A 17,037-nucleotide genomic window follows, 5' to 3' on the forward strand; every position below is an offset into this window, starting at 1 on the left:
CTTCAAGTTTCTTGAACAGATCTCTGGTTTTCCCCTTTCGATTATTTTCCTCTATTTCTTTGCACTCTTCATTTAAGAAGGCCCTCTTGTCTCTCCTTCCTATTTTTTGGAACTCTAATGTATTAGCCTTAGCCCTGCTTAGTTTTGAACTCCAATGCCAAACTTACCTGTTGTTCCTTTTATCTCTTGACTCCCTACTTTAGCATTCCAGCCCCCTAGAATGAGAAGAACATCTTTCTTTGGTGTCAGTTCTAGAAGGTGTTGTAAGTCTTCATAGAATTGGTCAATTTCAGCCTCTTCAGCATCGGTGGTTGGTGCATAAACTTGGATTACTGTGATGCTGAAAGGTTTGCCTTGGATTCATATTGAAATCATTCTCACTTTTGAGATGGTATCCCAGTACAGCTTTTCCCACTCTTTTGTTGACTATGAGGGCTACTCCATTCCTTCTCCAGGATTCATGCCCACAATAGTAAATATGATACTCATCTGAATTGAATTCGCCCATTCCCGTCCATTTTAGTTCACTGACGCCCAGGATGTCAATGTTTATTCCTGCCATTTCCTGTTTGACCACATCCAGCTTACCAAGGTTCATAGATCTTACATTCCAGGTTCCTATCCAATATTTTTCTTTGTAGCATCAGACTTTCCTTTCACTTCCAGGCGTGTCCACAGCTGAGCGTCCTTTTGGCTTTGGCCCAACCGCTTCATTAGCTCTGGAGCTACCTGTACTTGTCCTCCGCTCTTACTTATAGCATGCTGGATGCCTTCTGACCTGAGGGGTTCAATTTCCAGCATCATATCTTTTAGCCTTTTGTTTCTGTTCATGAGGTTTTCTTGGGAAAGATACTGGAGTGGCTTGCCAATTCCTACTCCAGGTGGATCGCGTTTAGTCAGAACTCTCCACTATGACCTGTCCGTCTTGGGTGTCCCTGCATGGCATAACCAATAGCTTCTCTGAATTACTCAAGCCCCTTCGTCACAACAAGGCAGCAATCCATGAAGGGGCAAAATCAGATAAGGAGTGTCAATGTAATATTGTTCATGGGAATTTTAAGGGAAAGACATCTGAAGCTTATAGATATTTGGCAATTGTTAATTACTCCATCTGTTGCCAAGGTGTTTATGTAATTAACACGTTGAAAGTGCATTGCCAGTGTAAATGAGGCAGTTGTCATTTTCTGCACCTCATTCACTCCGTCCCCACCCTAAATATTGCCCTCTGTATATCTAAAGAAGCAGGCTATAATTCATGAATACTTATAATAAGCTTTAAAAGTTCTGTTATGTGTTGCAATAATACATATAAAGGTATCTTGTATTGATGAACAAATACCATAATAACACCATTGACAGAGCAATCCATATTTTTCCAAAATGGCCCATTACCTCTTAATATGAGCATGTTATTTTTTTAAAGATGTGACAATACTTTATTTTGGTATAGTTTTGCTGAAATTGAAACAAACAAGCAGAGCTACCTCTTAGTAAATATTTTGCTTGAGAAGCCTTAACATAGAGACAGACATTTTTCTCTCAGAAAGATGAGGGTAGATTAACAATGTCCTTGTTGCCTGAGATTTGCACATCTTGCTGTCATTATTAGTCAAACAGGTTTTACAGATTTGCAGTGCTGAAAACATGCAAAACCTGTTTACCTAGATACAAAATGTGTGTGAGAGAGAGGGGGGGGGAGGGCGAGAGAGAGAGAGAGATGGGCCGTCAAGTTGAAACTATCGGTGATCCTGATAGGGTTTTCAGGGGTAATGAGATATTTGCTTTTGCCATTGCCAATTCCCCTCTAGGTTTCCATGGCTGAATGGGGATTTGAACCCAGGCCTAGTCCATCATTCTATACAGTATATTACATCACACTGAGTAATCTTCTTAAAGATAGGCATTTCTCATAGAACACTATGGACTGAAGTCCACTTCATCAGATGTAATGTACATTTTTAGGCTATTTTAAAAAGCTATATATTTCTAATCCCATCTAGAGAATTTTGCAAGATTCCACCATAAGCATGGTCTAGGTCCACATTACCCAGTGTGGTATAGTGGATAGAGTAATGGATTAGGACTCATGACACTTGAATTCAATTCCATGGTTCTGCCACGGAAACTCACTGTATTTGTTTGCATGTATGTGGTGGTGGGGAGGCTGATAAAACCACCCCTTAAAATACTTGAGAAACCTACTAGGGTTGCTATAAGTGAGTTCTGACTAGACAGCACTCAACCACCACAGGTCTATGTTAAACTTTTTCAAAATTAAACAACTGACTAACCATTGGACAAAATGAAATATTTACAGTTCAACTACATTAACTTTCATTTAAGAATTTATATTCTCCAAAGTAATCAACTGTTGCTAGAAAACCCATGAGTGAGATTCAAACTGTTTTTTCTAAACTAGGGCAAAAATAAAGAATCTGATGTCTATTCGGGTCAACAAGAATGAACGTGAACTCAATCCTAAGGATTGTTCATCTTGGAGAACAGGAATAGAACTGGAATAGAACTGGAAGGACAGATCCTGAAGCTGAGGCTCCAATGCTTTGGCTATCTCATGAGAAGAGAAGAGTCCCTGGAAAAGACCCTGATGTTGGGAAAGAGTGAAGGCAAGAGGAGAAGGGCACGACAGAGGACGAGATGGTTGGACAGTGTCACCGAAGCGACCAATATGAATTTGACCCAACTCCGGGAGGCAGTGAAAGACAGGAGGACCTGGTGTTCTCTGGTCCATGGGATCACAAAGAGTCAGACACAACTTAACAACAACAACAACAACAACAACAACAACAACAACAACAATGCAGGCATCGACCACCACTGTCATCCAACAAAAACAGGCAGCAGCCTAGCTACAAATATGCTACATAGCAGTTTGCCTATAACCTTTAAAGTAGAACTATAAGAGAAGGACTTCAAGATGGACAAACTGACATTGTTCTTTTAATAAAATCCAGAGATCTAGTAGTAGAAGCCTGGTGGAACAAACACATGGTTAGAACTAAAGAATTTAGAGGTCAAAAGATTTTCTTTGAGTATATTTCAGGTTAAAGATAACACAACCTTTGAGACAAAATTCCACTCCTAATAACCTCTATCTCCAAGTGTCCCACCTCCCCCGGTAATTTTTTAAAAATCAGAAAATAATTGTGTTATAGCTATTAATACAATAATCAGAAACTCTACTAGTACTCTACTACATTGTGGCAAATCACACAGAGATGATACGTCTTTTACTCTGCAATCTTTGCTAAAGTTAAAGAGGTTTAACACTCATTCCCTCCTTCTAAGGAGCACTAAGAGTTGCAGATCTGCATATGTGAAAGTACTGGGGAGTTAGCCAAGATTTCTCAGCTCTGTTATTATCCAAAGTGAAGCAGCTGTCTCAGATAGCAAGCATTTGGGAATAGAGAGTAATGATAGTGAGCTGCTGGGGTAGGCACACCATATAGCCTGCCCTGTGCTCTTTACACTAGTCTGGTTTCTTTCCTATGGCATTAGCAGTGAGTCTAGAAATCATGCTGAGGTCGGCTGGAACTAGCTTCTGTCCTTTCCTTCCAGCCTCTAGCTTGCTTGCATAGGACTACCTCTTGGCTGTACTTGCAACTTATACTGTATAGCTGAAACCACACCCAGGTGTTTTAGAGGCAACCAGCATTTTATTAGGAGTCCCCTGCCCGGGGAATTAGCCCCAGTACATAGAAGGTGGGTGGCATGGAGGAACATTTTCATTTCAAGCAGCAAAGTATCTCAGGCCAGTCCTGTTTCTCACCAAAACATTGCCCATGATGTTTGTGGGAAAGGATATGGACCAGGGAAGTTAACTTAGTATATGTTAAATAAAAACTAGTTTGCATGCCATCAGGGAACAGTGGTTGGCCTGCGTCTAGCCCGTGTAAGTAGCAACAGCAGCCACATCCTGCCCCATTGTTCTTGTCCAGTTACCTGCATTTGTTTTCCAAGTTGAACCAGAATTATAACTCCAGTGTCCACCATCTTCTTGCACTTGACTGACCAGTCCTGGAAAGGAAGATACTGGCATCCCTTCTCCAAAAATCTAGCAAGTCTTTCCTAAGGAAAACGGGGTGGAGGAGAGCAAAGAGAAAGAATATTAGCACTTACGCTTTTGCTTCAAATTGCCACAATCTCTATAAAGATCACATTCACTGTGTTAAGCCCAAGCTTTTGGAGGGCGGGGGTAGGGGCGGGGGTGGTGGGAAATCACAACTTTTGGCAAAACTGATATCTCAGGAAGTGTAATATTTCCCTGAGATACCAAATTTCAGCAGATAAAAGAGCATGCTGCAATTATAACAGGTAAGGGCCCTCCTAGAATTTAGAAAACAGAGTGTTAACAACTTTTCACAATACACTACCAGTAACAAGGTCACAAATTCAGATGTGCAGGTACCTCCACAGAATGTAGAAACACACACACACACACACACATTTTCTGGTTTACATGCACACAGATACTTATGCTCCAGATTATGATTTAGCTGCAATTGTGAGGAAAGAAGGAGGCAGAAATCCATGGGGTGTGAAGGGAGAATTTGCTGATCAAAGACCAGCTCCCCAACCTTTTCTTGCACAGGTTTTGAAACATGGAGCAGTGGTAACTGCTGCACTCTTCTACTACACACATTCCATGATTCTACCCTGCTTCTTCGTTCTCCTGGGCTCAGCAATACAAAACACACACACACACACACATACACACACACAGAGAGAGAGAGAATCCCTGTGAAACTCAAAGGAAGGGGAATGTTAAAGGAGCAGCAGTCTGAAGAGACATGAGAAAAGAGGATGGAGCAAGTGATCTGTAAGAGTCAATAACAAGCAATGTGGGAAACCCCTGGCTGTAGAAAAAGTGCTGGCACCTCAACCCCCTCTTCGGTGGCACAACTGCACCACTGGGTTGGAATACACAACGCCTGTTGACCCAAGTCAGCACAGTCAATGGGAATAATTAATTGTGTGCCATCAAATCAATTCTGACTTATGGCAACCCTTTTCAGGGTTTTCTAGGTATAGTAACTATATTCAGAAGTGGTTTGCTATTCCCTTCTGGAGGAGGGGGGCTGGGACTGTGCAGCTTGCCCAAGGCTACATAGGCTGCCTCTACTCCCTAGAGACATACTGTAGTCGGAAATTGAGCTCCCAACCTCTGGCTCCACACTAGATTCCTAATCCACTAAGGTATGACATAGGCACTGTAATCCCACACATCTGAAAGGACCCAGTTTGCAGAAGACAGCACTTTAATATTACTACAAGAATATTCAAAGAGATGTTGCACCAACCACTAAATATCATCACCTAGATTTGCCAGATTGTAAAGCACCCCCTTGCAGTCACATCATCATACAATTTAATAGACAGTTGGACTGCATATAATGACAATTCAAATTATTGCAGATACTGAAGAGCTTTACCTACTAATTAAAGCAAATTGAGATACTGTTTGAAGCCTAAATGCAGACCAGATTTTATTTATCATCATCATTGTCGCCACCACATTCATTCTGGCCAGTTGATAACATTAAGTGTTCCTTCTCCAGCCTACTTACATCTGTGGAATTGTCTTGTATGACCTTTGACACCATGACTACAACCATCTTACACAGAGAACATTTCAGGTTTCTCTGAAAAGTAAAGAAGAAAATTAAGTTACTTAAGAGAACAGTACATGCCAGCTCATATATGAAAAAGCCTTTGGGTTGTGTGGCTAGATTAAATTAGTTGCAATTAGTTCCCAATGAAATCAGTGGGCAGGATTTCAGTCACAATTAAATTGCTCTGCTGATTTAAACATTTTTTGGCAGTGGCTGCATCCTTCGTATAACATGTAATTTTGGTCTCAGTTTCCAAGAGAAAAATAAGTGATGCAAAGCCAGTTGACTGAACTATGGTCTACACAGATAGAAAGATTCTGTCAGCATCAAATTGGAATTAACTGACCAGCTGTGGGGAAGAAGCACAAGCTATACAAGTCTACCTGCATTATGCAACTGTGCTGCAAAGCACCAGGAGCTGATATTGGGTTGGATCCAGACTAAATTAATTTAAAACATGTCCCACTAAAATCAAGCAAGCAAGCAAGCAAGCAAGCAAGCAAGCAAGCAAGCAATATTTATTTATTTATTTATTTATTTATTTATTTATTTATTTATTTATTTACATCCCGCCCATCTGGTATATTCTATCATTCTGGGCGGCTACCAACAAACATATATACATTAAAATAACACAGATCTATTGGCACAATTAATAACAAGAACAGTGCAAAAAATATAAATGATAGATAGCAAAAAGAAAGGAAGTTAAGTGCTGAAAGGAGGGAAGGCCTGGGTGTACAGCCATGTTTTTAGTTGGATTTTAAATGTACCCAGCATAGGGGCCGCGTGAATCTCAGGAGGGAGATTATTCCAAAGGCGAGGAGCCACCGCCGAGAAGGCCCGGTTTCATGTCTTTTCCTTCCGGGCCTCCCTCGGCGTCAGGCTCCTCAGCCTCACCTCCTGGCTCGCGTGGGTGATCTGAGTAGATCTTGGTGTGAGCAGGCGTTCCGCCAGTTATCAAGGTCCCAAACCATTTAGGGCCTTATAGGTAAGCATTAAAACTTTGAGGTCAATGCGGAAACGAATGGGCAACCAATGCAACATGGCCAGGATAGTAGAAATGTGCTGGTGTTTTCTCACTCCAGTAAGGAGTCTGGCCGCTGCATTCTGCACCATCTGAAGTTTCCGCATCAGCCTCAAAGGCAGCCCCACATAGAGCGCGTTACAGTGGCCTAATCTTGAGATTACGAGCACATGCACCAAGGTAGTGAGCGCCCCCGTGTCAAGGTAGGGCCACAGGCAGCCTATCCGCCAAAGGTGGAAAAAGGCGGTGTGGACAACCGACACCACCTGCATTTCTATGGTGAGCGTCGGGTCCAAGTGTACGCCCAAGCTGCGGACCCCACTTGTCGGAGCCAGGGTCACCCCCCCAAATAAGAGAGAGTCACCCAGGCCGCCAGCCACGGGGGCCCCCACCCTCAGAACTTCCGTCTTGTTTGGGTTCAGCCTCAGCCCATTTGCCTGCATCCATTGCAGTACAGTCCCCAGGCAGCGCTGAAGGGGCAGGATGGCATCACCTGCAGTTGGTGAAAAAGAGACGTAGAGCTGGGTGTCATCAGCGTACTGATGACACGATGCTCCACACCCCCTGATGATACCACCCAGAGGCCTCATATAGATGTTGAACAGCATTGGGGAGATGATCGCCCCCTGTGGAACCCCACAATGGGAAGTCCACGCGGCTGAGACACTCTCCCCAAGCTGTACTCTCTGGGGATGGTCCTCCAAGAAGGAACAGAGCCAGGCAAGCGCCGAGCCACCAATTCCCAACTCGGGAGGACACCGTGGTCGACGGTATCGAAGGCCGGCAAGATGTCAAGGAGGACCAACAGAGACATTTTGCCCCGTCAGCCTCCCTCAGCAGGTCAGCGTACAGGGCGACCAATGCCGTCTCTGTACCGTGGCTCGGCCTGAAGCCCGACTGAAATGGTATGACTTAAGCCTTAGTGACTTCAGAGGGAACACGTTCAACAAATACAGTCTGGATTCAAGCCCCTGAGATGCAGCATTAAGAAGGCTTCTAAGCAAAGCAAAGCAAAAGTAACCCCATTTTCTAGCCTTTAAAGGACTGCAAAGATGTGAAGTGTGTGAATCCAAAGTGGAAGCTCAAATGTTCAGGATAAACCTCAGAAGCAGAACAACATTGGTTTGGAGGTCCTAAATTAGAGACAGAATCCTGCACAAACGCTGTCCATTCATCTAGGATACTCTCTCTCTCTCTCTCTCTCTCTCTCTCTCTCTCTCTCTCTCTCTCTCTGTGTGTGTGTGTGTGTGTGTGCGTGTGTGTGCGTGTGTGTGTAAGAGAGGCAAAAACCACCAGCCCCCAAACTGAAATACTACCATGTAGCCTTGTCTCTTGCATATGTAACCATTGTTATGAGCAGAAATAGAGAAGAAAGCCCTGAAATAACCCTTTTCTTCTGGTCTGTTATAAACTTGCTTATTGGCAAGCAAATTGCACTCTGTAGATATTCAGGGTACTCTGTTTTTATTTTCCAGGCTTCTATCAGGAAAACGGCAGAGGATGTTGCGTTGCGTGCATGTTTGACAAGAGCCTATGTGTCACATCAGAACCATGCAAGTCCCAGAAATGATCTTGTTTAGGTCTGGGTCGCATCACCTTGCTATCACATTCATTGAAGCGTTACTTTCCCAGCCCCACTTCCTGGATGATAATTATGACACCCTGCTCAGGTGAAGCCCTCATTGGCAGGGCACAGAGGGTGGCAGTTAAGAGAACCAAGAGGATAAACTGTGGGGTGTATACTCACCACTGGGGGATGAGGTCCCAGCATTTGCTGGCAGTATTCCAAAGTTCCGCACTTCAATGCAGTTGGGAAGTCTTGACACCATGACTCTGGACCTTCTGTACATTTTTTCTCCAAAGACAGGGGACTTGCAGCAGCTGCCCAAAAGAAGAAGAAGAAGAAACAAAGAAAGAAAGAAGAAAGCAATCATTAAATTTCAGTGGCCCAGTGGGAAATGTTTAGTTGAACCATGGTGGAAATGAGTTCTATGCCAAATCATGTTTTCAAAAACAAAGATGTATACTTTTTAAACACAGGGTTAATTTAAGCTAGAAAAGAACTGCTTTGGGAATAGCGGGCCTGGACTCAAAGCCCATGTTCAGCTCCATATGATTGGCCTTGGAGAAAAATTTTAATTGCATTTTAATTATTTTGCCCTTTTATTTTGCCTTCGGGTAGTGTGGGCGGCATATAAGTTAAATAAAATAAATAAATACATAAAAATAACCTCAAAGTAATCTGCCCATATGGAAAATAGAAATAGTAGCAACCTGTGCCCATGATGGAGCCAACCACAACAAAATCTGAGAAGCACAGAAGAGCTATATATATTGTATATATTTTACCTATCTAACAACCATCATATGTGAATTTATTAAACATGTTGACAATATTATTTGTCTTCAAATGAGGCAGACCAGCCAGATACAGCAGAGAGATGGACCACAAATCTTACGTTAGTTTTTGTTCTTATAATTGGTTGGCATAGCATAGCACTGAGGAACCTTTTTTGGCTTTTAGCTCCTGCCAGCTAGGCTGGCTAATAGTAAGAGATTTGGGAAGTTTCAGTGTTTCTGGAGGGCCAACGATTCCTCACCCCTGATTTAGCATTAGATCTCTTCCTTCCTCTATGTGTTCTCAGCATCCCTCTTCCTCTCCATTAGAAAATCATAACTTTATTGATACTTGATACTTTAATGATACTTGAGCAAAACAAGTCAAAAAATTAACAGTCCTAAATTTAACGCTGTAACAACCTCCTCATGCCAGCAGGGTTCAACAACTCTGTTCTATAATCTGCCATGGTAGCAGAAAGAAATCTCATTAATATGTGCTGGTAAAATACACTAGAACTATGATCATTCACACTATGGTAAGTGAGGCCAGCTTGTAACAAGACATCATCTGGGACAAGTTTGTGTACAGTTGCAGCCTTCTTATGACAGATGTTTATGTTTCAATCCCAGTTATCAATAGGTTCAAATTACGGAGGGGAGAGTAAAGGGGGGTGGTTGGGCTGCGTGAAATCCACAAGCCATTGGTCTACTTTTTTCCACTTTGGGTCAGTTCATAATTTGAGTTCTGCCAGCTGTGTAAATTTACTAGCTTAAAACAAACTGGCATTGACTAGAAACTCTGAACAGACTCTTCAGACAGCTAATATTTGCTTTGCAAGGCAGAAGTACAAGCAGCAGAAACAGCAGTTCAGCCCGAATAATTGCCTGCCTCTTTTATTTGAGCCAGACCTACACATTTGCAATAACCTGGTGGACATGCATTTACTCTGGGTTAGCTGCAAAAAGGTGCGAGATAGGTTGTAACATATGTCAACGTTGTAGTTCTTTTTTGTTTGGGTGGGCTTGCCCATGGCCACTGTGGGTTTGCCCACAGTGGGGTGCGACATCACGTGATGAGAACCATCATGCCTCACTCTCACCTTGTTTTTTTTTTTAATTTTTAAGAAGAGTGTTCAAGCGTGCATGTAGATGTTGATTAATTACAGGTTTTTTAATAAAGGAATTGTACATTCATGTGTTTCAATACAGGTGGAAAGGAGGGGGAAATGACAATATAATGGCATTCAAGGGCATTCAAAGAGATGGTGAATCAGGGGAGGGAGAGCAGGATGAAGAGAGGCAAATCCACCTCCTTGGACCGAGAGCTCCCAAGAGGCTCTTCAGGTCCTCCTAAACAGCAAGGGGCTCATTCTGTTTTATCTGAAGTCGTCACCTTTATGAAATTAAGGCAAAAGTTAGAAATATCCCTGAAAGCAGACGTGACAGACAGGGTGGGGAACAGGGGTACAGGGAAGGGCTGGAGTGCCTCTGAAACTGCAGGGCACCATTTTAAACTGCAGGTGGGCTTAACGTGTGATACGACAGGAGTCACTGCAGATCCAATCCAGTTTTTCCTGACAGTATAGTTGTAGCCTTCCAGACATTAACAGGTAGCAATGTTTAGAGCTTTGTGGTCATTAAATGCTTTCCTGCAGCAGAGCAGTAGGCCAGGCTGCATTTCTTGCTATTGCTTTGGTAAGCACAGTGTGAGGTGTTCTGGCCTTTAGGAGCGTATTTCAAAACTCCCACAGTGTCTCAGATTTAGGAGAGCAACCTTCAACGGCCTAGATTCCAACTGCTACCCTCCAGATATTTTTGACTTCAGCTGCCACTATCATGCTGGCCAGAATAATGGAAGTTGGAATCTGAGGAACCTGGAGGGTGCGAGTTTGAGGAAGGCTGGCCTTGCTCCTTCTTCACCAAGGAAGGCCATCACATATTCCGTCCTTCCATAATTAAGCCTTCTCTTTTTAAAACAGCCATACATCCTCACTTTTATCAGGCGGTTCCATGCTTCCTTAAATCTTTTTCATAGTCATATGAATATCTCTAACTCTGTAATTATCTGACCCACACACTTAAGGGTTTGCCTTTGTGCAATCCTTGTGCAGAATGTTCCCTTTATAACAAGCCACATCAAAGAAAGGCCTTTGCTGTGATATCTCAAACCAATTTGCCTTATACTCTTCCCATTCAAGTTATAGCCCTCAGTTACCACCACAGCAGACTTTCCCTCCGTCCAGGGTCAGAAGGAGCCCCTGCTTGCCAGTAAATAGCTTCTTTGCGTTGTTGTCGCTGTTGTGTGTGGCTTTTTTGCTGGGTACATTTGGACTTCATAATAAGCCGAAATTCTTGCTGACCAGAGATAAGCTGCGTGCTAGTAATCACTGTCACATTGCTCCTAATGCAAGCAGAACTGGCTAAACAAACCATGGACCTTTAGCTTGCTTATCATGAGCTCTAAAACCTAGCATGAAAAAAAGTAATCTCAGTACCTTTTCTGGGCTATCAAGTAGAGAGATAAATCAGACTGCCTAGCCAGCCTATTGGCAAAAGATCTATGGTTTGCAATCAGGGAATGTGTACAAAGATGTCATTCATAATCAATCAGCCAGGATTCCCTATAAATACTGGCTCACTGTGCTATGCAGCTTCAATTTAGGTATTTATTGCTTGCATTTATAGACCGCCCCTTTAGTGGCAAGCCGCTATTCTGGGTGGTTTGGACCAGTTAAAACACTCCACCCACCATAAGCAAAGGGAGACAAACTTATTACACCAATAATTTCATATCTGCTCAAGGAGGAGGAACTGAGGACCCAAGAGAGGACTCAGAGGCTGCTTCCAGGCTGCAGAACTCCCAAGAAAGTTGAGGCTGGCCCCCTCCCCTACTATCCCAGTGGGGCAGGCAACGGCCTTTTCCTTCAAGGTATGCTTCTGCAGCTAGTGGAGGGGGGACTTTAATCTAGACAGGTGCTGCCTTTAGATTTGCTGAATTTGTTCTTAACTGCATAGAAAGAAAACTTTTTAATGAAGCTGTTGTATGTTTTTAATCAGTGCTGATTTATTCATTCCCATTTGGTGCTGGGAGAAACAGAAGGAAACAAAGAAGGAAGATAGCTTTTCAGCCAGTATTTTCAGCTGTGTCTCTAAAAGCAATTTGGTGAGTTTATCTTTGTTATTACACTGTTCTGATAGTACTGTTGTGAATTCCATATTCTGTGGAATTCTGGGACTAGTAATCTGGTGTCATACGTTGCTTTGTGCCCAGGAGAACCCTCATGCACATGGGTACAGAAGGGACTTCTAAATACATAGCCAAATGACACATCGCAGCACTCCCCTGCCCACGCACACCCAAGGAATATATTTATTTATTTACAGTGGTGCCTCGCTTAACGAGCGCACCGTTTAACGAAGAATCCATATAGCGATCCCTTTTTGGGGATCGCTATACGGATCTGCCCCAATCGCCGTACTCGCTTTGCGATGATTGGGGCGTCCGGCGGCCATTTTGGAGCCGCCGATCAGCTTATCGGCGGCTCCAAAATGGCTGCCGGGTGACCCGAAATGGCCCCCTATCAGTGTTGTCGCGCCCTCCCCTTGCTTACAGAGGTCGCGAAAACGCTGGGGGGGGGCATTTTGGGTCACCCAGCAGCCATTTTGGAGCCGCCGATAAGCTGATCGGCGGCTCCAAAATGGCCACCGGACGCGAAAACATCGCTGGAGGGGTAAGTTTGGACGCTTATTGGAACGCATTAAACTAAGTTTAATGCGTTCCAATAGGCTTTCCTTGCCCGCACAGCGATGTTTTCGTATAGCGAAGGTTAATCTGGAACGGATTAACCTCGCTATACGGGGCACCACTGTATTTATTTATTTATTGGACTTATATACCGCCCCATAGCGCTACAAGCACTCTCCAGGCGGTTTACAATTTTAATTATACAGGCTACACATTGCCCCCCCAGCAAGCTGGGTACTCATTTTACCGACCTCGGAAGGATGGAAGGCTGAGTCAACCTTGAGCCGGCTACCTGGGATTTGAACCCCAGGTCGTGAGCACAGTTTTAGCTGCAGTACAGCGTTTTAACCACTGCACCACGAGGAAGGAGCTGTCCCTGTGACAGTTAAAATGATACTGGACAATAGCTGCATAATATAGCCTCCAGAGGAAGGGAATGGGAAACCACTATTCTCTTACCTAGAACAATCTGAAAAAGGTCTGACCGACCCTAAGTCAGAATTGACTTGATGGCACATGTTTACTAATGGCTAGATTTACTCCAGGTTGTACAGGTCCATTTCTGCTGTGCAGAGGGTTCATGGGCAAGCTCTGCGTGCAAGATCTGATGCCATGAAATAGGCAAAAGTGTGGGCAGAAGGCAAAAGTATGGGCAGAGGATATACTACTGTTTATCTCCATGCTCTGAAAAACATTTATTTCCATAATTTTTGTTTTCAATTGGCATAGCAGCACTCTGATACAATGAAGCATTTGCTATTGAACTGTTTCCCTTTTTTTCCCTTTGCTTTATCATCTGCTAGGTTGTTGCTTTTTTTAAAGTCCTGGTTTTCAGTTATTGACCAGAATCCTGTTAGTGGTCATGTACTGTTTGTGCCACCTGCCCTGGTTAATTGCAGCTAACTGATGAGGTGTCAGGGCACAGGTCAGTCATGCATCAAACTGTGCTACCAAATTGTTCAATTAGCTGCAATTAGCTGAAGCAAGTTATGCAAACTTTGGGCAAGCACTAATAGGATAGTGGCCAATGTGTTTTGATAACCATAGAATTCCCTTTAAAATATACTTTCAAGCCAGACTTTTGTGCCATGTTTTGTTTGGAGTATTTGCATTCTTGAAAAAGACCTTTTGGCCATACACAATAAATGCTGAAGTTCGCTGGTTCCTGAGAGCCAAGCTGCTGTTCATAGGTGCACACACTACTTCCTATATGTCACAGCTCACGGAGAATCTCTGTGACTATGTAGCTAATTACTTCTTCCCCTGACTCATAGTTCCGCAGATGACAGTTATAGTAAGATAGTTTAGGGTAATTTAGGACATGAGCTGTTCTTATATTTAGTGCCGTGTAGGCAGGACAAGATAACAGACTTATTGGATAGGAACAATGCTGACAGAAAGCTTTTTTTATGATCATGTAGCTTCACGCTGCTAGCTCAGCTGTACAAGGTAAAAAGGAGACACAAGCAAGGGACCACAGTAGAGGATGACTAATGGTATGAGCAGGTTTTCTGGCACTTCTATTTACCACTCCTGGCTCCCAAGTCTGCGTTCAGTGCTTCACTAAGACCACACAAGAGTGATACTTGAAAACATTCTGTTGCCAGAAACAAACGAACAATTGTAGCCAAAGGGCTTGTGTCACAGCTAGGGATTCTGCCATGCTGAACAAAATAGAGAATAGAGAGTGGTTGTTGTGGGTTTTTTGGGCTCCTTGGCCGTGTTCTGAAGGTTGTTCTTCCTAACGTTTCACCAGTCTCTGTGGCCGGCATCTTCAGAGGACAGCACTCTGTGCTCTGGTGTAGTTGGCTTTGGGAGTGTAGTATTTATGGCTGTGAGATAGGCCCTTTGTCTTTTTCTGTAGATGGGTGATTAGTGTGTATTGTTGTGGGTGTATTGTTGTGCTAAGGAGAAGAGATTATCTGTTCCTGTGGTTGATGAGTGTCATTAGCTGGTCTTTTGTGTGTAGTGATCCCCTGTCCTTGTGGCTGGGTAGAGTTCGTTGACCTTTTGCACACTGTATTTTTGAGGGCTGGGAGCCAAGTTTTGTTGAGATTCACACTTTCCTCTTTTCTGTTGAAGTTTTGCTGGTGCTTGTGGATTTCAATGGCTTCCCTGTGCAGTATGACGTAATGATTGCTGGTGTTGTCCAGTATTCCCATGAGGCAATCGTCTAGCGAGGCACCACTATATTTATAAAATTCCCATGCATTTCAACAGCCATGTCAGCACTGTGTGCTCTGTCCTGTACTACAAGGCTATGTACATGGATAATGTGCCAATGTACTTGCAAAATTCATCTGTGTATCTTTTACCTTGTAGCACCTCCCCTTCATTTGTTTCCCTCATTTAGCAAAAACATGTTCAGCAAGTGTTTTATGTAAGAGGCCTGCTACCTCTGTAAGCATGTGACTACACTGAAAAGCCAAATAGGCTTTGCTACAATTTGATTTGTAGCCTGTATTACATTTGCAATCAATGCTCACACAGGGGCTGTGGATTCACTTGGAACTTCCTCCTTCCTACTTAATGTTATGCAAATCACACACACCCCTTTCCTTCCTTCCTCTGATCCCACCTATGCTGATCTTGTTATGGTTCTCTGTGAAGTCACTTTCTCATTTGCTTTGGACTATTACATTTCTTTAAAAAAAATCTATAGAAAAATAACATGGAAAGTACCTAACGGTATAAGAGTACAGAACAGCAAATGTTTGGACAGTAATTTTGCAAAATACATTATAACTCACATATCAGAATGATACCATAACAGGGATCAACACCATCCCATCTAGTAATCTTTCCCCTTATGCTCAAGTAACACACACAAGAATTATCTCACCACTGGTCACAATTGCATGGCAATAATTTAAAACCATATGTGAACAGAGATAAGGTAATTTCTTCATGTATTACTTGAAAGTAAGGAAAAGGAGTAATAAATAGGAAGGGGAAGATGATTTTAATGGGACCTTCAGAACTGTCAGTTAAGCAATTAATAGCTAAGCTTTTGCTTCACAACAAAAGGACCTTCTTATATGAGCTGTAAGGATTCAGGACTAGCACCTGATCCCTCACATTAAAATCATGGTGCTTTGTTTTTGCATGTCCCCCACACCCGGCCCCAAACTGCCTACATATGTCATTGAAACACCACCTACTGATACACATCCTCCATCTTTACAAGAATGTATCATAATTAACTGCATGGGGGACAACCCATTTGAATCATCCCAACTTGAAAAGGTAGGAGCCCCCAGCAGCACAGGCGGGAAAAGGGTGCTTTGGGAGCAAAAATGTTTGGAGTAGAGATGGGGACTAATATAAAAATGGATTGCTTTTTCTGACGAATATAGCCAATTTGTTAAATATTCATCGATCCATATTTGTGGGCTCCAGAGACCCCTACAAATACAAAGGGATGAATATTTACCCGTTTTTATTAATCCTTCATATTAAAAAAAAACAGCACCATTCTGCCTATCAGCCACCAGGCTGCCCTTTGCAAAGATGGCAGCTGCAGCTTCCCTACCCTAAATGAAGTGACAGCCACCATCTTTGCAAACGGCAGCCAGTCTCCCTTTTTACACGTGGCTGTGAAGGCCTGATGGAGACCTTGGCAGCAGCTATTAAGGTAAGGGGATGTTGGTGGGTGTGGGGTGGGGCTTAAGGTAGGGAAAGGAAGGGGGCGTGGGGTAGGCTGTTGGGATGGCTGGTTGTGTGTGGGGGGTGGCTGCCTATGGCTTCTGATCAGCTGATCAGCAGCCAGTAGGCAGAATGGGCTTCTATGCCGTGTGGTAAAGTCTCCTGGGGGGACCCAATTTGTGGGTGAATAACTCAGATGTCTGATATCCAATCTTCACCAAAGTTGGCAGGCATGTTGGGGTAAGACATAGGAATCTCCATTGTGATTCTGGAGTCTCTAAGTAACTGGGGGGAGCTTTCCTGGGGGCCCTCTTTGTGACTATATAACCCGAGGGTCCATGATCCAATGCTCACCAAACTTTCAGTATTTGTAGAAAGGTGTCTGAGGAAGCTTCTCTGTTAATTAGGTGTCTGTAGATGGTTAGGGGCCAGTGTTATAGCCATTTAAAGTGCAAATGGAACAATCCATTGATTCATTGAAGAATATTCGTATTCATTGATCCATTAACCTTGCTGAATAACAGATCAAAACGAATTGCCATTTTTTTATTTGTCCCCATCTCTAGTCTGGACCAATTTGAATCAGCCCTTGTGTCCTGCAGTCATTTTTTTTTTAAAATGAATTCACCCATTTTATAAGCAATGCAAAT

The 17,037-nt window shown here is 43.2% G+C and overlaps 1 protein-coding gene across 1 annotated transcript in view; it reads right to left on the reverse strand.

Annotated features, from left to right (window-relative positions):
- The window catches only part of LOC110073667 (prosaposin-like), a 39,393-nt gene that overhangs the window by 5,300 nt on the left and 17,056 nt on the right, over nucleotides 1–17,037 (reverse strand). The window contains exons 2-4 of the mRNA XM_072993260.2: nucleotides 8,405–8,538; nucleotides 5,586–5,660; nucleotides 3,961–4,086 (exon numbers count right to left, since the gene is read on the reverse strand). Coding sequence (XP_072849361.2) covers nucleotides 3,961–4,086; nucleotides 5,586–5,660; nucleotides 8,405–8,538 — 335 coding nt within the window. The remainder of the gene's footprint in view (nucleotides 1–3,960; nucleotides 4,087–5,585; nucleotides 5,661–8,404; nucleotides 8,539–17,037) is intronic.

The sequence above is a fragment of the Pogona vitticeps genome, chromosome 3, assembly GCF_051106095.1.
Source record: "Pogona vitticeps strain Pit_001003342236 chromosome 3, PviZW2.1, whole genome shotgun sequence".
Lineage (NCBI taxonomy): Eukaryota > Metazoa > Chordata > Lepidosauria > Squamata > Agamidae > Pogona > Pogona vitticeps.